This window comes from Podarcis cretensis, assembly GCF_951804945.1.
Source record: "Podarcis cretensis genome assembly, chromosome: 3".
Classification (NCBI taxonomy): domain Eukaryota; kingdom Metazoa; phylum Chordata; class Lepidosauria; order Squamata; family Lacertidae; genus Podarcis; species Podarcis cretensis.
Genome location: NC_137172.1, coordinates 35,254,287 through 35,277,577, shown reverse-complemented (window position 1 = coordinate 35,277,577; position 23,291 = coordinate 35,254,287). Strand labels below are relative to the sequence as shown.

Below are 23,291 nucleotides of genomic sequence, written 5' to 3'. Positions count from 1 at the left end.
TCATGCGCTTTCAGGAGTGCATGCAGGAGCCGGGCCCTGTGACTGGTAGAGCCTCGCAGGATTGGGGCCTTCCTGAGTTTGGCCTGGAAGGGCAAGGTGCAGCCGCACAGGTGAGGCTTGACAGAAGACTTGTAGCACCTATGGCAAGGGCCGGGAGGGATATATAAGACCAGCATTTCCCCTTGGCTCTTCACCACGGCAACATGCTACCCACCTAGCTGTGCTTCGGCTTCCTGACGCCTGGTATCCTGACTCTTGGACCCTTGGCTTCCTGACCCCTGGACTGCTGATTCCTGCTTCCCGACCTCTACCCCGGTCCCAACGTACCAAGCCGGGACTCCGACTGCCCGTAACCCGGACCGTGACATGCGCGCTCTCCAGCCTGAAGTTTGAAATGGTACCAGTTTATCACCTTGGTGAGAACTTGGCCTTTGGCAAGGAACTCGGGGAAACCTTTATAATCTGATGCCAGTTGGGTAGAATATGTGGTGTCAGATGGCAGTTGACTCATTGTACTATTGGGACCAGATTCTCATACCTACTTCTGATAAGGTCTAATTGCCACAGACTATTCTTCTTTTTTTTTTTTTTAGGGGACGCAGGTGGCGCTGTGGGTTAAAGCCTCAGCGCCTAGGGCTTGCCGATCGAAAGGTCGGCGGTTCGAATCCCTGCGGCGGGGTGCGCTCCCGCTGCTCGGTCCCAGCGCCTGCCAACCTAGCAGTTCGAAAGCACCTCCGGGTGCAAGTAGATAAATAGGGACCGCTTACCAGCGGGAAGGTAAACGGCGTTTCCGTGTGCGGCTCTGGCTCGCCAGAGCAGCGATGTCACGCTGGCCACGTGACCCGGAAGTGTCTCCGGACAGCGCTGGCCCCTGGCCTCTTAAGTGAGATGGGCGCACAACCCCAGAGTCTGTCAAGACTGGCCCGTACGGGCAGGGGTACCTTTACCTTTACCTTTTATTCTTCTTTTTATCCTTCAGGTACAGATTAGAAGCACTGTCACAATCCTAGTGTGGTTGACTGGTGGTGGAACCAGCAGCTCCATTCCTGTTCATCTTGTGATGCTCCAGCATGCAATTCATGTGTGATGTGAGGGGATGTTGGATACTTTTTTGTAATACTACATTCACATGGCATAATGAAAAAACAAACACCAAGTCAATAAAACTGCTAGCACATTTGGAAAGCTAAGCAGGGTCTGGTATGGTTTCAAACTGGATGGGGGATGAGATTCCTGCATCGCAGGGGGTTGGACTGGATGACCCTTGGGATCTCTCCCAACTCTACAGTTCAATGATTCTAAGTCCTGAAAATAAGTTCAGTGAACTAGGTAGCTCACTTGAAAAGTTTGCATTTGAAAGTGGTAGCTTTGCAGTGTAAGACCAAAGGAACAGCATTCCAGGAGCACTCTAGTCACATGAAACTGAGGAGCAGAAGCCACCTCATGATGATGTTAACACATCAGAAGTAGCTATTGCCACTAGGCCTCGCATGACTGTTTTGAGGTGGGTGTTGAAGTTCTGGCAAAGCTACTGCTAACTTCTTTATTTGTTTGATTATTTGTGTTGTGACCAGTTATACAACAGAGACTTCACCTCCCCACTCAGCTCACTTCACCATGCCAAGCTGAGGTATTTAGCTGTCACTTCAAAGCAGTTCTGTCAGCCTTGGACAAAAACTGTCCAAAGAAATCATTCCTAAGTAGAGAGGAGGAAGGGAAATAAATTAGAGGGCTAGAGCACAGGAAGTCAGCTTATATCAAGTCAGGCATTTACTCCATCTAGCTCAATATTGTTTACACCGACTGGCAGCTGGTCTCTAGGGTTTCAGTCAAAAGTCTTTTCCAGTCCTACTTGGGGATACTGGCGATTGAAACTGAGATCTTTTGCATGCAAAGTTTCTACTGTGACCCTTTCTGCAGGCTGTGATACCCTGTTTTCCCGAAAATAAGACAGTGTCTTATATTATTTTTTGCTCCCAAAGATGCGCTAGGTCTTATTTTCAGGGGATGTCTTATTTTTCCATGAAGAAGAATACAGTACACATTTATTGTCTAATTGTGAGTCAGCCAGACTCTGTCAGGGCAGAGTGAGCAGCAGGTGGCAACTTGTCCTGGCGGCAGCACGGGCTCTCTGATTTAAAGAGACCTCGCACTGCCTGAACAGCTCCATCTGCGCTGCGGCCAATCAGTGAGCTGTGCGGCGGCGCCCGCTGCTATGGTCCAGAGGAGTCAGAAGACGCCTTACGGTAGCTTTGGGGGCCTTATATTTCAGGGAGGCCTTATGTTCAAGGGAGGCTTTATTATTGGGGAGGTCTTATTTTGGGGGGATGCCTTATATTACAGCGAGAGGCAAAACTGGAAGTAGGTCTTATTTTCGAGGGATGTATTCCTTTCGGGGAAACAGGGTATGTATGGCCATCTGAAAATACAAATAAATATATTTTAAAGAAGTATTTGGACCTAAAAATAGTCTGTGAGAGGAGAGAACCTGGAATATTATATTACACACACAGTGCTTTTTTCTGGGGGGCTGCAGGAGGTGCACATACCTCTAAACATTTTGTGAATCTTTGTACTTTTGTCCATTTACTGTATTTATTTTCCCTGATTTGAACTATAAAATAGTGATTTTCTTGAGTCAAAATGAGAGTACCCCTAAAGCACACACACGAATCAAGTCACTCAAAGACAAGCATGAGTCTCCATAGTTTTTGTTTTCATCTGATATGATGCAGTATGTTGCTGTTTTCTTTGTAGTCCTCTCAACTCACCACTGCTCCCTTAACAGTGAAGTCATCATTGCATAACTTTCTTTGGTAATGTGGCAAAGAGGTTTGGAAAACATGGAATTCTCTGAGGTTCCCTCCACCTTGAAACAGCAGCATTCTGCAAGGACTCTGGAACTTCCAGGGACTCGTTCCAATACACTATTGTAAACAAGACCATTGTGGAATATAGTGATTGCGGTGATTTTCCGAAATGCTCTGGAGCAGTAAGAGCTGTGGAACAGACTCCTTTGGGAAGTGGTGGACTCTCATTTCTTGGAAGTCTTTAAGCAGAGGTTGGATGGCCATCTGCCATGGATGCTTGAGTTGAGATTCCTGCCTTGCAGGGGGTTGGACTAGATGACTCTTGGGGTCCCTTCCAACTCTACAATTTTATGATTCTATGGTCTACATTGGGATCTGCTGCCTGAGATGGTTGCCTCCTTTTGGAATGTGCCATGGGCTATATACATACCTTACTTTTAAAACACATCCTCTGCAGCAATCCCAGTAACTATAATTTACCTCTCACCGAGCTACCATTCTCAGCAACCGTGACAATCTACAGCTCCCATGATTCTTTTGTGTATGTGTGCACTTTAAACCTTTTCTGGAATAATAATAATAATAATAATAATAATAATAATAATAATAATAATAATTTATATCCCGCCCTCCCCGGCCAAAGCTGGGCTCGAAGCAGCTAACAACAAGTAAAAATAGCAGTCTACATAAAATCACACAGTCAATTAACTAAAATACATTCTAAAATCAATTCAGAATCAAATTAATGGCAACCATTGAACTAGAGTTCTATGAAGATTACAGAAGCAGAAGGGGGGGATTAAGAGATGTGCCTTGCCTTAATTATTCTACAAAGCAGGGATGAGAAACCTGTGACCCTCCATATAATGTTTGACTACAGCTCCCTTCATCCCTGATCATTGTCCATGCTGGCTGTGACTGATGGGAAATGGAGTCCACCAGCATTTGGAAAGATTGTTGAAATTACTGATTGGGGTATTAAAAAGCCGGCATGCAACTGACGGAAGGGGGAATAAATTTGGTTCATCTTGCATATCTACACCTCCCAAAGCAGCAAGGAGCCTCAGTTAAATCTGGTACACAGCCCTAATAAATGAGAACACTCTCATTATAGCTCATTATAGTCATAGTACCAGAACTCAAGGAAAAAGAAAAGAGAGCAGGAAACTGGGATAAAAACTCAGCTGAGAGTTCTCATTTTAGGTTGTCGTATAAAGTGAACCTTGGAGCTTCATGATAAACACAGAGGAGTATTTTACAGAGAAAGCACTTCTATTTTTCTCTTTAATTAAATAGGGATGCTGGTGGCAAGAGCAGTATTTGCTAATTCCTGACCAGCTGACTCTGAATTTGGATACCTTAATCCAGGCATAGATGTCAATTTGTTTGGGTCACAGCTTGGAAAAGGCCTACAAATAAAACGGCAGGTCGTTTGAATGTTTGGTACTTTGCCACATACTTGAAAAGCTCCCTATATTGGCAGCATCACCTTTCTAGAGCCCTGAGGTAATCAGGTTAGAAATAAAGAACATTTCAAGTGCCTGAGCCTGATCTAATATACCTGTTCTGGGAATAATAAATTAAAGACTTTATTGTGCTCCATATACTTTAATGGATAGGCATAGCTGTTGTTACATCATATCCTCAGGGATTTCCATACACCGTGTTCCTAACTGCATTCCATCCTTTGAGAATATCTGGCAAGGCACGATCCAATACCCTTCCTCTTAAATTCAACATACATATGCAGTTCTACTTTTCTAGAAAAAGAGGTGCCGGAACTCACCATGAACGCCTCCCCTGTTCTCTTATAATGGCAATGGCACCTGAGAGTTGCTAGAACAGAGATCCAGCGAGTTCCAGCTGAAAAAAAGCCCTGCATATATGTACAGGTAGGAAGAAGCATGGGAGTCCACAGGAGCTTTTTCCCCAGAGAGCTGCAATATAAATATTCCAAATAAATAAACACACAAGGCATATCAAGTCTACTATTTCTGGGTCACCTGGTGACAGAGCAGTGGCAAGGCCTAGGTAGACCTAGCCTCTAAGAAACTTGTATTCCAGGTTTCTTCATCCATGGTTCCTCGGTGGGCAAAGCTGTTGTCTATCGGCAAGTAGACCTGGCCTCTAGATGTCCTTTCCTGCTAAAACCCCCAATTATTTCCCCTTGTCTCCCTTCATCAGCCACTGCAGCACTCTCAGAGAGAAGTTTATTTCCATCTCCCCTCTGTTCAGAATAGATGGGATGGCAGGTGCGTAACCTTGGCATCCAGTTAATGTGGGCATGTTGTTCAATGTAGGAGAAGCTGAACCAGGGCAGACAGGAAATGAGCAGGAAGAGCAGGTCTTTAGTGCACCGTCAATTTCTGAAGCAATACGTATTGAGATTTTTTGCAGGTGCCATAGGATGTACTGGTGGGTACACTACTGATTCTTATGATGGTTTGTAAGTAGCCATTAAATAATATATAAATACAAGTGGGGCCTGTAATAAAATGGTGCAGTGTGAAGTGCTCCTGTTCAGGATGCCAGCCAGCCACCAGAGCTTCTTCAGAATACTCCATTCCATCCCCACATTCCCCAACAAACACTCAGAGTTCTGTGGTTGCTGAGCAGTCTTTGGGCCAATTGGGTCCTTTTTTCAAAGTATTTTTTTCTACTTGTGCAAACTTTGGGGTTCTCCAGAGCATAGGAGCCAACTTCCAAGGGACCATGTGGGCTTCGGCCCCCACAATAAAATATTTGAGGGGACTCCCCCCCCCAAGTTGATGGGCATTCCCATTCAAATGGTGTGTGTGTGCACTGCATTATGTGGTCGATTATGCAGGACAGGGCTTACCTGGGCCCCCCACAATATTTTATTCAAGTTCCAGATAATGTCTACATCCCTCTTGTTTCCCAGTGGCTCGTCACAGCTCAACGCGTGATATATATGGTGTTTTAATTTTGTTTGTCTGAGGTTCTGTTATGCCTGCTTCAGTATCCACGAAAAAAGCAATGCTTTGTGCAGGTTGGATTTTCAACTTTTTAAAAGTATAATAAATCCATGTATTTTAAAAAGGACTTTTGAAAATGTAAATAATAATAATAATAATAATAATAATAATAATTTATTATTTATACCCCGCCCATCTGGCTGAGTTTCCCCAGCCACTCTGGGCGGCTCCCAATCAGTGTTAAAAACAGTACAGCATTACATATTAAAAACTTCCCTGAACAGGGCTGCCTTAAGATGTCTTCTGAATGTCAGGTAATTCTTTATCTCTTTGACATCTGATGGGAGGGCATTCCACAGGGCGGGCGCCACTACCGAGAAGGCCCTTTGTCTGGTTCCCTGTAGCCTCACTTCTCGCAATGAGGGAACCGCCAGAAGGCCCTCGGTGCTGGATCTCAGTGTCCGGGCTGAACGATGGGGGTGGAGACGCTCCTTCAGGTATACAGGACCGAGGCCGTTTAGGGCTTTAAAGGTCAGCACCAACACTTTGAATCGTGCTCGGAAACGTACTGGGAGCCAGTGCAGATCTCTCAGAACCGGTGTTATGTGGTCCCGGCGGCCACTCCCAGTCACCAGTCTAGCTGCCGCATTCTGGATTAATTGCAGTTTCCAGGTCACCTTCAAAGGTAGCCCCACGTAGAGCGCGTTGCAGTAGTCCAAGCGTGAGATAACCAGAGCATGCACCACTCTGGCGAGACAGTCCGCGGGGAGGTAGGGTCTTAGCCTGCGTACCAGGTGGAGCTGGTAGACAGCTGCCCTGGACACAGAGTTAACCTGCGCCTCCATGGACAGCTGTGAGTCCAAAATGACTCCCAGGCTGCGCACCTGGTCCTTCAGGGGCACAGTTACCCCATTCAGGACCAGGGAATCCTCCACACCTGCCTGCCTCCTGTCCCCCCAAAACAGTAAAGTCTTCCCTCTAACTTGCACTCATAAAATGTTCTCTCTCTCTCTCTCATTGTGCTCCTTTGACCTGGATAGTCAGTTTAATATAGAGTCATAATCTACTGCTTGCTCTGCAGCAGACCCAGTATGAACTACGACCCCAGTTATCAAGCATTACCAGAAAAAGATCAGTCAGTGACAGTCGGGGCAGTTGTTGGCTGGCAAGAGTTCTGAACCATCTCAAGTTGCATCTGCCTCTACTGGAGTCAAGGCTGTTGACAAACAGAGTGTTCCACTTTCCACTCCATCTCACTAGTTTGACCTTTGCGAGGCCAGAGGGAGCAGCACTTGGTATATATACACAGAACATAGAAAAATCCACTGTCGGAGAAGCTAAGAGGCCCTTGAGTTTGCAGCCTGTCCTAAATTCTCCGAGGTTTTCTTCTTGTGCCACTACATCCCTTGTTATTTTTTAATACAAGCGAAAGGGAATTAAACATTCCTTTACAGTGAGTTCCCTAAAAATAGAACAGAACAGAACCTCCTGTGTAGTTTTAAATTGCCAGTACAAAGGACTTTGTGTGCTGTCTTGAATTCTTTGCCTTGAATTCTGTGCATGGACGGTGGGATATGATTTATTTATTTTTAATGCAGATCATAAAGCTGTTGATAAATGTAGAGCAATGGTTGCCATTCTGGTGCCTACTGGTGCCAGCGTGCCCACCAATAGCTCTTGTGGTACCCATGAAAGGTCTCAGTAAATGCCTCCTCAAAAACCCACGATGTAAGGGAGACCTTTTGCTCTTTCTGCTCAGTTTCTGTTTTCACTGGCTCAGTATTGGATACCAGGATTGGACACTCACCCTCCCTAGTGCTCTGAACAGAAGAGAGGTGCAAAGAGCTGCTCTCTGTGAATGAGCATGGCAGTGGCTGATGCAGAGGCCTTTTTTTCCTAATCATGGGGGTGGCTGATATGAGCGAATGTTTGCACCATCCTATTGCTTTCTGTCTTTCAAAAGATTTCAAAATTTAATTTTTAAATAGCATCTCTTCCTTTGCAATACATTGTTTTTTAAACAATGATACACAAGCAGCCATATCCAGCACCATCATAGATCTACAAATAAATTACAAACACCATTACTGATTCACTTGTTCTGTTGTCCAACATCTGCCTGCTTTTTTCTTCTCACTTTTATTGTGACTATTAAATTAGAATTGCATACATAAAGGGGGGGGGACAGTTCAGCTGAAAGAAAAAAAAAATCTAATCCTGTTTGGGCTTGGGAAAGACAATAATTCTCATGGCAATATTGTATAAAGAGGGATCAACTTCCCCAGAATCCATTCCTTCTGTCTCCTGATGCTTTCCCCCTTAAATAAGAAGTAAATTTAGCCAGCTTAACAAAGTGTCCCCCCCCCAATTCACCCAATCTTTCTGCTCTTTTAGATGTCGCTGGTGCTCACAGCACTTCTCAAAATTCCAGATGTACCCACTGGGCAAAAGGTTGGAGACCCATGCTATAGAAGGCAGGTACCTAGGATGAATTACACTGAGAGGCTGGCCAAGTGGACCATGTGAAGATCACAAGTGAGATTGATGCCGGAGAGGAGGGATGGAGTTTATTTTATATCACACACACACACCCACACCCCAAATGTGCAAGGCAATGCTTTGTGTAGTAAGAGAAACGGCACTATTTCTCATTTGGACCCTGAGAAATTCAACTGAAATTGCATAGTACTTTCTACAGTCCTTCACCTACACTGTCTGTTGATGTGGTTTGTTTTGAACCTTGAGAGCCCTTTTCAAATGCTCAGTAACACATAGATGGGAGGCACATTGTTATGTATTGAAGTTCTCACCCTGGCCACCAGGAGTATCGTGTATATAGTTTTCACTCAGGTCCACGTCAGTTACTTTAGGCGGGAAACCCTGGGTTGTTGTTACAATGTTGACAGCCGGCTGCCTATAAAAGCAGGCCGGCTGAGCCGTTTGCTGTTCAGTTCTGTTCCAGCTTACAAATAAAGAGCTGCTTTGGAGAAATCGCTGCGTCGTCTGCTATGTCTACCCACTATTTAACACACATGGTTGTTGTTGTTCTGTTGTGAGTGCTGTGCAGGAAGGAGCAGACACACACTCTGAGGTTGCTGAGTAACCAAGAATATTTTGCTTGTACAGCGCTGTTATTGCTGGCACCAACTAGTGGCATTAACTGTAACCGACTTTACAGTGACTATATCAGTAATGACTGTGTTCTACTTTCTCTTTGGAGGTAGTTTGCCTCTGAATACCATTTTCTGGGAATCACAGGTGGAGTGAGTACTGTTGCGCTCAGGCTTGTGGGCTTCCCATAGATGTTTGTGGTTGGCCACTATGAGAACAGGATGCTAAACTAGATAGGCCATTGACCTGATCCAGCAGTCTCTTCTTAAATCCTCTTGGAAATTAACTCTACATAGATTTAACATCTGAGAAACACCTGTTCGCACCATCAGCTTTGTCCATGTGCTCATGCGAGGAAAGGCTGCTCTGTGGACTGCTCACCTGGGGAGCTGTTTCGCTGATCACAGATGCTGGAAAAAGTTCAGTGACTGTTATAAATATGGCTGTCATCTCCCCAAGCATACAGTTAGGGTTTTACATGCCCGTCTTTGTCCTTTCAGAATTCAAGAATGGGAACTGGCTCAAAGTGTTCAGGGAACCACAAACTTCTCTCTCCTGTTTGCGGGATGCTATTGCTGGGGTTCGTGAAATTCTGCTCATGTGAGTAATTTTTGCCATGTTGGTGTTTTGATAAGTTTTGTAGTTCTTTGGTTGACAACATGAGACTGTCAAGGCATATTTGGACACTGGCAGCATGGCATCACATTCCAGATGCTTACTGTTTCAAGATAAAGCTGACCTCATGCCAGCGAAAACAAGGGATTCGCTAAACTAGCAAAGGTTTATGTCGTGCCTTTCCCTCTTTCTATTCCTTTATACCAGCAGAGGAAAAGATTCAAACATGCCCATCCCACCCGCCTCTCAGTCAATATTAATGGGTAAGTGTTGCCAATGCATAAGATGAGAGGCATTACAAATGTCTAACCTTGTTCTCCCTGCAGCCACAGGAAGCAGCCATTCCTGCAGAATTAATCTCTGAGCTGTTGCTGTTCACACCACGTCTGCCTTGCCACCCTTTGAAGATGACGATAAAGCTCAGCAGCAGGCTTAAAACTCCTGCAAATGTAAATATCTACTAACAGAGTTCTCCGAATCGGATGCCTTCCCCATTCACATCAGAGGGAAACAAATGCAGTACATTTCGATCCTATCCTTAGCTCAGAAATGTAAAATAAAACCTCAAAGGATCAACAGTTAGCAGTATTTTATTATTATTGTTTTCCTTTCTAGCTCCGAAGATGTCAATTCAACCTCAACAGAAAGGTATGGCCAGGAAAGGAATTACTAGCTCAGCTCTACCCATGATCATTTACCTCTGAGCTAAGCAGCCACTTGAGAAGGTGATAGATATTTATAGATCCAAACAATCCTTCTCCAGCTGTTGCCAAACACACAGCCAACTCTCGGTTTAGGGTGTCCACACTGTGGATGGGGGAAGAAATTCAGTTCAGTGAGTGTTTTAAATGTGAGCCTACCTAATTCACGCTTCCTGCAACAAGGAGTAAACTGAAACACAGCTATCCTTCACAATTTCCCGAATTTTGTGACAAACGTCTCCACTCCGAGACACGCATGCATTAGTGGAAAGTGTGCATTTAAAAAAGCTTGGACCCAAGTTTGCTGAAGCTATGAGAGGGGCAATGAGAGACACTACTGGGGCATAATCTTTCGCACCCACTCCATTCCGCAGACTCTTTGGCTGATTTAGATTCTCAGCATTGGAATTTCACACTGTCCAGAGTTTAAGGTTTAAGCTGTGCACATGCCAGCACAGCTGTTGTTCAGGTAATGGGCTGCAAATGAAAGGCTACATGAAGTCCTTGCCTTGTGGCTACGCCAACGGCAGCTCCTGGCTGGGAAGCTGACACCGCTGGAACTTTCTTGCAAGGTAATGTGGTGAGAAGCACACAGGAAACTTCGCAGTGTGTTAAGCTTCCTGCCAGGCCACTATCTGTGCGTTTAGAAACTAAGCTGGTTAGCCTTGCAAAGTGGATCTGCTCATGATAATCCAGGTTTAACCCTTGGGCTGAGGCCATGACAGTAGCAATAGTGAATCCAGGGCAGTGCGTGTTCAATCGAGAAAATATTTTTGAAAAGGCAGTTTAAAAATAAAAGACAATCTCTTAAAAACAACAACACGGGTATAAAATGAGATTGAATGCTGCTAATTCTTGGGAATTTAACTTCAACACATGGTTACATCCCCAGCTGATTGATTGATATCTACCAGGAGGGGGTAGCACACTAGTATATATAAACCTGCAAATATAGATCTAATGACTGGAGCCAACTCCAGGGGGCGGTGGGTGCTTCGGCACCCACAATAATATATTTGGGGGGGCTGGGCCTCCTCAAAGTCAATGGGCAAAGTTGAAGCCCTTTGTTGCGGGCACCTAGTCTTTGTTGCGAGATGGCACCTGTGGATCTCATAATGATGCAGAGTTGGTCTGCAGAGGGTGGGCTTATATATGCTGATTCACTTCTTTGTCTCCCAGCACCTTGACTAATGTGTCCGTCTTTTTCCTGGCCTGTTGATCCTACTTTGCCTCCTCACCTCTGTCCAGCACTCTGCTGCTTGAATCATCCAGCATTCACATGGCTCAGACCGTGTGATTGTCATTCAATCCCTGTGCTGGCTTCCTGCCTACTCCCAGAACCAGTACAGGATCCTTGCTTTAAATCCCAGTGTATCTTTGCCTCAGTTGCCTGTGGCAATTGCTTACCTGGTTGCAACGCTCTCAGCCAGCAGTGGCCCCCCAGTCATGGTGGCACTGCATGGGGCAGGAGAAGGCAGTGGTGAGGTCAGGGCAGTTCTGCCTTGCCTGCATTGGCGTCCTGCAAGTGTACACACAACCTTGGGACCCCAATGTCACCAGCTTGGAGCTCCCCTACTCTTGCCATGCCCTACCTTATCCTGATGAACACGGGCAGCTGCCTCCAAGAGAGTACTACTGCTTTTTGATCACCCCTTACATGCTACTGCTGCCCTCAGTCATATGAAGTTCTCTTCTCCATCAATAAATTTCACCTGTCCTCCTTTGCCGCTCCTTATGCTTTCAACCTGCACCTATCTACACGGGCTCACCTCTCTGGCTTAAAAAATGTTGCCCTGTTTTCTGTTTCTTGGTAACACAACAGCGTGATGATAGGGATGTGACAGAAACATGGGAAATTGCTTTTCAGTATATTGTTGCTCCATTTAGTAGCATATATAGGAATTGACAGAAATCTGACCAACATAGGGCCACTGAGAAACACGAGGAAGGTATTGTCATGTTTGGGGAACCGCAAGATTTGCAGATGTACAAAGATCTATTATGAAACCCAAAAAGGCAAATCTTTCCAAAATCAGTCCAATGAAGAAGACCCATGTTCAGCTATCTCCAGGAGTTTGCAACTGGAGACTATGTACAACTAAACAGTTGCACTAGCAGAAGTTAGATCAACAATTCCAGCTAGTGCAAAGGGACTCCCCCCCCTCTTTTCCCCACTATGCACCCTCCCCAAATCTGAGAACCCCCAGAGCAGTGCATAACGGGGTGGGAGAGGAGATTGTTCCATCAGTGCAAGCAATCTTCTTAACACTACTTTGAATATAATCCTATGATCTTAACTTCAAGATTACGTTTATTTTAACAATTTCTTGGTAGAAAACCACAAAAGTACAAATGCAATATAAAACTCTGCAACTAAAAAAGAAAGAGAGAGATAATTTATTCCATGGCAAGGCTTCTCACCGTGGCTTATAAAGCGAAGAAATGTAAGTTTTGAATATACATCACTGTGTAATTCATATTCACAAATATACAGACTTGGTGAAAAATGGAAATGGTATTTACACAAATATACATAGCAGTGTAACATAACTTTAAAAAAATACAGAAACTTTTAAAAAGCCAATAACCAATATAGAGTCATATAAAGCTGGTTGGTAGCAGAAATGTGGAACTGATGTGCTTATGTAATTATTCTTTAAAAAATACTTCATAAATAAATTGATGGTCTGCCTTCAATCTCAAGTGTAGCCTTATATTTAAGCCAGCCTTCCCCTACCTGCTGTCCGCCAGACTTTTTGGACTACATCTCCCATCAGCCCCAGTCAACGCCTGTGATTGGGGATGGGGAATGGGAGTTGTAGCCAAAAACATCTGTACAGCAGCAGGCTGGGGAGAGCCATTTTAATCCATATTAATGCAGGAGCAAATAAAGGACTCCTTTCTCTGGTGCCACCTTATGAACCAAATGAACATTATCACAATGAGAGAAAAACTTGGTTGATTGGGCCCGTGATCCCGTTCCATGAAATATGCAGATGCTTTTTGAGTGCTACTAAAAAGACCTGATTGGGCATGACACATTTGCTCTCATCAGGAATCAAGATGAAGCTTTTCTGTGATATAGAAGCAATGAGATTACACAGTGGCTAAGGCTACATCATCTGGGGGGGGGGGGGAACCCCAGACCTTGGAAAGAGAGCCTTATCTAAATCATTATTAAATTTCATTGATATTATTGTGCATTGGCTGCCTGCCTTTCGTTCTCTTTTTGAGTGAGCCCATGCAAAACTGAAATTCAGAATCCATTAGAATTCCCTGAGATGCCACCTAGTTTTATAGTCTACCTGCACTGTCCAAACACGGAGTGGCTAGCAGGTGAAATATCTGCTCATTGCAGCTGCCTATGCCATACCTTCTGCTCTGTTATGTTCATTTGCTCTGTAGACAAAAGTTATTCCTGATATTGAGAGACAGTCCATACTGGGGCAGGAATAAAGTGGGCTACCTTTTTTTTTTTAACTGCTCCTGGAAGAATAGTTCTTCATGCTTCCATTTCCTTCTAGGCACGAAAGAGTGGGAATTCTTATGGTGCAAACATGCCTTTTAGTGTGATCCTATACATGTGGGATGCGGGTGGTGCTGTGGTCTAAACCACTGAGCCTCTTGGGCTTGCTGATGGGAAGGTTGGCAGTTTGAATCCCTGTGAGAGGGTGAGCTCCTGTTGCTCTGTCCCAGCTCTTCCCAACCTAGGAGTTCGAAAGCACGCCAGTGCAAGTAGATAAATAGGTACCACTGCGGAGGGCGGGAAGGTAAATGGCATTTCCGTGCACTCTGGCACTCATCCCGGTGTCCTGCTGTGCCAGAAGCGGTTTAGTCATGCTGGCCACAAGACCCGGAAAGCTGTTTGTGGACAAACACAGGCTCCCTCAGCCTCAAAGCGAGATGAGCACCGTAACCCCATAGTTGCCTTTGACAGGACTTAACCGTCCAGGGGGCCTTTACCTTTACCTTTTTATACCTGTGTACTTGGAAGTAAGGCCTATTGAACTCAACGGGGCTTACTTTCAGGAGAGTGTTATAGGGGTAGCCTGCTGTACAGAGGTAAAAATCACATTCATTGCTCTGGCTGTGCTTGTTTTTGCCTCTGGCCCCACCCAATGCTGGCATGTGGTGCCCAGGAAGGTGGCCTTGGGGTGATCTGCCACTATCTGCTCTGTAAGTACTTCCTTGCAGTTCTCATACACTCTGTAGCTCACAGTGGTCCGGTCTGTGACCATGCAGGTTGGGGGATGATCTCTCCTCTTGGAGGTGAAAGCCGGTCAGGATGACCTTCAGAACTCAAGTTCCAAAGGTCTGTGATGCTAAACCAGGAACCAGTATTCATTCTTCTTTGACATGGTGAAGAAAGTGAAACATTGCAGCTTGGGGCTACACATGAAAATATTCTAGGTCCTGGGCCACAGCTTTCCAGATGCCAGCATTATCACTTCCACTCAGTCCTTCTGGAGTCCTTGGCCCACAATGTAGAGTTCAGGGTGGGAAGATGACTTGCCTGCTTTTCTGCCCTCAGAGGAACATTGACTGTTCCAAGAGTCCACCTCTTTCCTATGGCTCTCTTCCATTCTGCAAAAAGAGAAGACATTTAAGACCAAAGGCTAATGATGTATGACCTTTTAAAAGCGAAAGAATGGATATAACTTGTAAACTCATGATAGAACACCATCAGCAGCTATTTAGGTGTTTATTATTCTGTACAATCCAGTTTTAAATTCTAATTGCCTCATACCAAAATGAAGCTCCATTACATAAAAATCTATCACCATTTGGGAGCTAAGAATTATTAGCACAAGTCGTCAAAGGTAACCCAAATTCTGCATCAAGAAAAGTACACTTCTGTCATCTGTGTAAAGTATGCAAATAAAAAAAATAAAGCGAGGAGGACTATTGGTTTGTTTTAATTTTTGTTTTATTGTGTATTTTGTGTTCTCAATTTGTATTTTTATGTTGTGAAGGAAAGTATATAAATTTAATAAATAATAACAGTAATACTTGTAAAAAATTAAGCAAATGTGCACATGGTTTCATAACTGAAAGCTGAGATTTTCAGAATGCTGAATATTCACATGAAATTCACATTCACATGTGTTTCTTCATAGGTATATGTTTTATCACAGACTTTACCAACCTAGCACCCTCCAGATGTTTTGGACTACATCTCCCATCAGCCCCAGGAAGCACCTCTGGGTAAAGGACCTGTCTGTAGTGCTTCTCACACTGATGACACGAGTATATAATGTAACATATATCTGACTACTTCCCATAAATTAAGTAATTGCTGGACAAGGTAAAAAATAGATTGTGCTATCTGCATCAATATTTCATGTTCAAACAATAAAAGATAACATGATTTGGTACAAATGCAATTAATGAAAGAGCACCAATATACATATTGTTATGAGTTGTGGGTGGCCAGGGTTTGCGGGTGCCAGTTTCCCCTAAATTCCTGGGTCTGGTAGGTGTTAGAATTTAATCATTGCTTGGAGTGTTAAAATGGGCTACCAGACAGTTCTATGATTCTGTATTACATAAGAGGTGGGCCATTAACAGAAAATAAAGACTGTGGAAACTGGCAAATAGGTGGAGCCTCTCCTTGAGTTCTGAAATAGCTAGCAAAGATAAAGCAGAGTAGAGTTTAGGATTGCAGTGATAAGAGAAAATAATGGCCATCTGTAAAGCGCAGCAGGCTGAGGAGAGGGGCAGAGAGCACATTTGAGAGCAATGGTTGGGGTCAGCTTAAATCCAAGGCTGCTGTGGCAACTGGAGCGGCGAGAACCTCTTGGGGTATTGAAGCTGTGAACCCCTCCATTGTACGCTCAGAATGTATATTTGTGCAAATAAACCATATATCATAAAGACACCTGTGCCTCATTTTCCAAAAGGAAGCACAGACCCTGGTTAAACATTCCTGGAAACCGTGGCATCTTGCACCTTTCAGAGTTTGGGGTAGCGTTTATCAACAGAGAGTTAAATTTAAGTACTTGAATATACAAAATCTGTACCTGGATTTTGTGTGTGTCCTTGATCTTATCCTCTTTTAAATTTTGTCCTCTATTTCTGTGTATGTTATGTGGCTCCGTTAATGGAAAAATAATGTGGAGTGTGTGATAGGAATTTTATGGTCTTAGATATATGTCAATGTTCATAACCGCACATACATAGATCAACACAGGAAGGCCAACCTGGAACCATTTTGATTCCTAAACTGACCAAATGTTTTCTCTGCAAGGTCAAACTGGAAAAGTCTCCCCATTGTCTCTTTCCTCACAAATCCTGTCTTAAGGACACATTTAAGATATGATTAAGGTGTGAGCCTGTGACCTGGCCCAGAAAATAAGTATTTTACCACTACAAAAGAATGGCCAGGCTCCCCAGGCAATCCAATCAAGTAACTTGCCAGACAGGAGATAAACAACAACAGGAGAAAAACAATATTAAAATTTCTGTGATGTATGTGGGATGTATCTGAGGGGTGGTCTTAGGTTACACCCCTTCTGTAATGTATGCATAATGTTTCTGGGGGTGGTCTTGATCTAGAGGATGGGAATTTCAAAAGTCTTTATAAACCCTTGCACAGCATTTTTGTGGGTCCTCCGCCTTTCCTGCGAGTGAGGGGGAGCACCCTGTTGCAACAGATCAATAAAGATCAAGCTTACTAGCTGCTTTGCTTCTCAATATTCTCTGGTTGGCCTCTGTTATTCTCTCCTACCAATAGGGAACCTATGTAAGGACTCTATATGGGCTCTTGGATACCCCATAAGGGAAAAGGGCATATTTTTTATTTTACAAGTGTTTGGTACACCGTACAATCCTACACATGCCTACTCACACGTAAGTACCAGGGAGTTCAGTGAGTATAGGGTTGCTGTCTTATACCCTTAAAAGAAGAGTAAGAATAATATCCTGATGAGGTCCTGATCCAGTACAAATTTACCCTGTATCTGGAAAGATGACCCTAGGCTTTGCTTGGGGTCTGAGTCATTAAACCAGCTTTGTGGCCCTGAGTTAAGTGGAATATTTGAACAGTATTTGTTCAAAGCTCCTCTCCCAGCTGTTACCCCATGGAAAGGCCTTTAATCTGATAGCCATCATTGGACTAAAATAAACTTTTTTTTCTATTACACATGCACAAATCCTATTATGGATTAGCGGGATTTGTACGAGCAGAGCATCCGTGCTGTGAAAACGTGCCCCTCAGCTAAATTCCAGCAAAAGGCCAGCCTCATAAGAGCAAAGTAACTCCCTAACCCCCTCCTATTATGTGAGCAGATGGTTTCTGGTTCCCATAGCTTAAAACACCGACAGGCCATTCCCCTGGTACTTATGAAGCTACAACAGACGCCAGAGCTCTCTAATTGGGGCCAGTGACACATCTCTCTCAAGAGAGAGCCCAGAGTACAGGGAAAGAGCAAACGCTTCATTGGAAACTGATCCTGGGCGTTTACATAATCAGTTATTCTAGGATAACAACCCCCGGGCACTCTTCTGCCTCTTTATTGTTTTGTTTACAAGTTGAAAGGCTGAACCCAAGGTTGAAGAGAGCTGGTTAAACACAGAAACAAAACAAGGGATTAGAAGATCAGAGGTGCTCGGATAGCTTCTTTTTCTTCCCAGAATACATATTCCTGAGGTAAATCAGCAGGACTGCAATCTCTGCTGGTTTGAGGGCTTAACTGGACTCTTGCAGAAGGTTTAATGTTACAGGACAGGAAAGCAACAGTCCCATACCACTTCTTTCTCTTTTCTTTGTAATGCAAGGAAAATAAAATTATTCCAGGAAAGGTAAATGATGCCTTTAGCAATACGAATCCTGTAACGTCAAGTTAAAACCTGAGAATTGTTGGACAAATGTCTCAAACTGTTCCCAAGTTGCAATGTACCATGGCATGTTCATAACCACCTGAGAAACAGAATGTACCATCCTGTCAAGTGGTGAGGGGGGGGGGGAATCTACCATTTGGTATGCAGTTGTGGTAAAATTCTTCCCACCAGGAAGGCCTCAGTGCAAAAGGCACTAAATTCAATCCCTGGCATCTCTAGGTGGGTTTGGAAGTGTCTCCTTTCTGAAATCCCATGCTCAGTCAACGTACAGGATACTGACCTAGATGGACCAATGGTCTCACTCAGTATAGGACAGCTTCCTATATCCCTGGCCGATACATGTAAGTTTTAAAAACTTTTTTTAAAACATTGTATTTATGGTCGCCAGATTCTGCGCGCAGATTTGCAGGCGCAGACCACCCACCGAAATAAATTAGTTTGCTAGGAAAACAGCTGAAATTGGCCTCCAGGGTGTTAGGGCCAATTTGTATGGTAGCCCAAATTTGTATGGTAGCTTATCTTAGATTTTAATCGTTAAGCTGTTGTTGTACACTGCTTTAAATGTATATTTTATTCTTTTGAAAGCTGTCCCAGTTGTGCTTTTCGAGCTGGTCTTTGACCGTAATAAATTATGATGATGACATTGTATTTTAAATTGTTGTAACCTGCCCTGGAATCATAGGGTGAAGGGCAAGTAATAAATTTAATAATAATAATAATAATAATAATAATAATAATAATAATAATGTTCTGTCAAAACGCCCAGTGTATGATCAGGACACAACTGAAAACTGAAGGATGCTTCTGAATTCTCATACTTCATGCTATGAGCTAGTTCTATAAACAAATCATTGCAGTAGGTAACTCATGGAAAGGCACATAGGCTTTTAAACTGCAGTGTGAAAAGTAGCCCATCATGCATTTCTTACATCTGCATCCTACACTTTGCAGGGTGGGAAAGGGTCGCCGTTCAGTGGCAGAGGACCTGGGCAGAAAGTCCCAGGTTCCATCCCTGGCATCTCCAGGTGGGGCTGGTAGAAACCCCTGCCTGAAAAACTGGAGAGTTCAGAGAGCCTGACAGCGTCACTGTAACTTTGTGAAATAAGATATTCGAGGCATAAGGGCACTTAGTCAGGTGTCACAGGTGAGCAGGGTTTTAGAATCCTGGGTTTCCCACACCCACGCCCAGCATGGACTCACATGACAGTACTACGTGGAAAGCCAGTCAAGTTGGCAGCATGGCTGGTGGTGCTGATGTTGGGGTGGTTCCCCAGCTGTCATATGGGCAAATATGGGCAAGAGAGGAATGGGGGAAGGATTTGCTTCACTTCACTGTGCATTTTCAAAACCCATGTGCAGATGTAACACAAGGGAACAGGTGTTGTTTCTTTTTTTACCTATTCCTCACTCACACAAATCCTACTTGTAGGAAAGAGATATTAGCGACAGATATTGGTGCAACGTTACTTGCCTGGACTATAAGGCTGACTATACATCTAAATGCAACTTAAAGGCTTTGAAAATATTGGCTCTTACCTTGTTTGAATTAGCACAGGTTCACTACCAGATGTGGCAAAGAATGGCAGCGGACGCTGAAATCCTGGCCTGCGATCAGAGGAACTCCTCCGCACAAAAGGTTGGGGATTGGCAGCACTGAGGGACACCCTCCTCTGTTGATCCCCACATTGCCTGAGGTGTTTGCTGTTTCTCTGCACAAATGCCGACCCTTCGGGATGGTCCGCCGTAGCCTCTGTTGTGGAGCTGTTAGGTGGCAACACCGGCTTGGCTTCAAATAACGAGGAAGTGGCTGGACAAAATATTGAGCGTGTATTGCTGACAATCTTCAGGATGGGCGTCTGCTGCTCATTCCCAGAGTCCAGGTGATTTCGTAATCCTTTGTGCAACCAAGATGGGGAAGTTGGTGGTGATGGGGTTGTTGAGAAAGGAGGTGGGCTTGCTTCTCTGCGGAGTGCTGGTGGGCTGGACACTTTCCGGTGGGTTGGTGAGCTCTGCTGTTTGCGTCCCAATGGTGGGCTAGACAGGTTTTGTTGGGTTGGTGGGGAAGGCTGCTTCCTTTGTGTTGGAGAGCTTGATGCCCTGGGATTAGCAGGGGGGCTTGGCTGCCGGTGGGTAGTGGGGGAAGAAGCTTGGTTTATGTGCCTGTGATGTAGTGGTGGGCTTAGGAGCCTTTTCTCACTGGGGGGTGATGAAGGTGGTGTTCTTGCGGGGGACACCCGTTTGGTAAAGCCAGTCATTTTCTCACTTCCGCTGGGTGAATCAGGAGAGCCTCGCTTTTGAGCTGAAGGTGTGCTACAGTCTTTATTTCCTGGCTCAGGTGCATCCTGTTCTGGCATTTCTTTAGGATTTTGAAGAGCTATGAGCTTACATGTCTGCTTATACAGATCTGTAGTTTCTTCTACTTCATGTTCCTCTGGGGATGCTGATGACATGTCTTGGTTGTTATCAGACACATAGCTGGAATTCAACTCCAGGGAATATTTTCTTGGTCTGAAGTCCACCCTAGCACTTTTTGTTGCTTTGTTAGTAATGAGACTGGGACTGTTCAGATTCTTACTTGGTAACAAGTCAATGGAACACAGAGAAGCTTTCATTCGCTCAGAAATGTGAGTAACTTTTTTAGCGGTGAAATGCTCGTTTGTTTTAGCAATTTCTGAATAGTTTTCTCCTGTTGTTGCATCTTTTGGAGATGTAGCTGAATCAGGTGAGATGTCCATCAACATTTCAGGAGGTGGTGGGGGCAGGTCTTCCATGTCATCACTGTCATCGCCATCATCATCAGAATCCCCATTTGTGCCACTTCTGCTTGCAAATACAGGTGACCCAGTGGTACCCAAGGTACAGTGTGCTGGATTGATGTTTCGACAATTTATGTCTCCTATTGGTGAAACTCTATGTTTGTGATTTAAAGGCGCAAGTCCTCTAGGAAGTGGGAGACTGGGAGTGATGCTTGGAAGTCCAAACTTTCTGATGCATTTTATTGGGCCCAAAATTCTTACACTTGGAGGTTTCACAAGACTTTCAGCGGTGCTGAATGTTTCAATTAACTTCTTTACAGATTTGCGGGGTGGAGCACAACCAACACTGTTCAGCTTCTGTGTTCCAGGAAGCTCGTTTTCTTTCTTAGATGTTGGATCCATTGGGGGGGTGGTGCTTGTGACAGGCTTTCGACATTTCCTTTCACCAGTTTGTTGGCCGAAAGCATTTTGATCACACCTAAACAAAGGGACTTTATCTTGATTAGGCAATATGCTGAAGTTTTTAGCAAGAGATGCTTTCAGTTTCTTAGTGGACGATCTATGAATAACATGCTCAGAATCTTGCAAGTTAGATGGCTCTTTTGGGTTCAGTGATGCTGTCTTATCGTTTAGATCCTTGTTTCCATTAAGTGTGTAAAACATTTCCAGCCTTTTGTCAAGCCCCTTCTGAGTCCTTTGAAGTTCTAAAAGGGTTGGGTCCTCGGCACGACTTTTCAGAGACTCCTCTGACCTAGACCTTTTCTTTTTAACTGGTGCCTTCTGGCTTCCAGCTGCTGTGCTAGGCCGCCGCAGCATCTTCCCATTTTCATCTTCCACCCAATCCCTCTTCCCAGATTTAGCAGGGACAAACTTGATCTTTTCACTAATGGCATCTTTCATCTTGAGTGTAATTTCCTCATTCTCTGGGCTCTCTATCCGTTTGGTGGAAGGCCTCCGTTTACTATAGGTTGCTGCAGGCGAAGATGTGGGCTGTTCTTTAGTTTCCTTTTCAGACAGACTTAAATTGTCACCTTCTTCTTCAGACAAGCTACTATCATCACTGTCTTCATTTGTGGTTGACTCACAGTCTTTGAAACAACCACCCTCATGAATGACACCACAATTCATAGAGTTAGGAGAAGAGGTTTTGGAGATGTTTTGATACTGCAGAACAGTGCTTCCTGGAGCTACAGCTGAAGTAGGCATTACACTCTTGGTCGGTGCAGGTGGGTAAAATATATCCTTAAATTGTCTTTCCAGGGCACAGTCGTGGGATCTGCCTGTGGCATGTACTGATGTGCATGACCACTGGACTTCACCTGATGGCCTGGCTGGATTAAAGGATGGGTGGTCATGCAAAGAAGAATCACAATTTTTTTGCATTCCCTGTTTATCAAGAAGGTTCAGGTCTTTGACCGATTCGCTGTCAATCCCAATCCCACTGTCTTCAGAATAAAGAGTCATATCATCAGGGTGAGAGTGAGAGGGTTTGACTGCAGATGCTTCAAGGAGTTTTATTGTCCTGAGCAAGCGCTCATCAAAAGCTTGTTTTGCTTTCAGTTTTTCCTCCAAGCTGCTACCTGCAGATTGTAGAAAGCTACAGGACTCCTGCAGGGCATCAGATGTTAAAGAGGCCACAGTGCCATTTAACAGCTGCATCTTATTGACTGTGTACTGTAGCAACTGCTGCAAGAGATCTGGCTGTTCTTTCAGGTTCCCTTTGCCAGCTGGCCAAGCAAGATTCCCTCCCACATCTCTTAGTAGGCCTTCTCCATCTTGGGCAATTTCTCCCAAAAGATGGTTGATTTCATCAAAACGAAGGAGTAAAAAGCTCACCATCTGCTGCATAATTAGTTGCGTTTCCGTGGCCTGGTTGGCCATGCACAAGATAACCTCGTATTTGGAGAGGTTGGGGTTTAAATAGGCATAAGCATTTTGATGGGCTTTAACAAGCAACTCTGGGAAATCCACCTTCTCCTCTGCCTTGCATTCGGGTGGGTTGGGTTTTTCTTTAATTTTGCAATGACGGCCTTGTTTTCTCTGCCTGCTGCTCTTTTGCTTTTTCCCTTTCTTTGGATTTTGCTTTTCACTGTTTGCATCGTTGTCTTCCAAAGCAAAGCCAATTTCTTCCGATGCAGAAGAGTTTTGCTTTTTGACCTTAATAACCTCAACCATATGGGTGGGAGACACCGTCAGTTCAGATATGGCTATCTCAGTCTCTGAGATTACCCTTTCCATTTCCTTCTCTTCCTGGTCAATCTCAGGCAGAGAAGGATCCTCAGAGGAGGAGCGGAAATTAACATTTTTGTCCTCATCTGATGAATTTTCAAAGAAGTGATCTTTACTTTGAGTTTCTCCCTGGCACAACTCCTCAAGATCAAATGAAGAGGAGCATTTGATCAGCATTGGGAGCTGGGAACCTTCACCCTCTGGATCAACTGGCAGGATACCCCTGTTTAGTGACTTGATTCCATGGGCCACATTATGGTTAGCAATATCACTATGTGAAGGAGTGCAGCCCAT

At 44.4% G+C, this 23,291-nt stretch overlaps 1 protein-coding gene and 1 long non-coding RNA gene across 8 annotated transcripts; one reads left to right on the top strand and one right to left on the bottom strand.

Annotated features, from left to right (window-relative positions):
• The first annotated feature begins 307 nt into the window (after positions 1-307).
• On the top strand, positions 308-16,297 carry LOC307212257. Of its 7 annotated transcripts, XR_013836905.1 has the most exons (6): positions 2,318-2,405; positions 8,141-8,281; positions 9,358-9,437; positions 9,680-9,735; positions 10,088-10,120; positions 15,291-16,297. It is a non-coding gene; the product is annotated as an uncharacterized lncRNA (long non-coding RNA). The 7 variants fall into 7 exon arrangements; XR_013836903.1 differs by lacking the exon at positions 9,680-9,735; XR_013836904.1 differs by lacking the exon at positions 10,088-10,120.
• Positions 12,452-23,291, bottom strand: PCARE (photoreceptor cilium actin regulator; the record flags this gene model as incomplete). Its single annotated transcript, XM_079969170.1, has 2 exons — positions 12,452-14,757; positions 19,549-23,291. The coding sequence occupies 2 exons, from the start codon at positions 23,289-23,291 to the stop codon at positions 14,628-14,630; spliced, it is 3,873 nt and encodes a 1,290-aa protein (XP_079825296.1). The 3' UTR covers positions 12,452-14,627.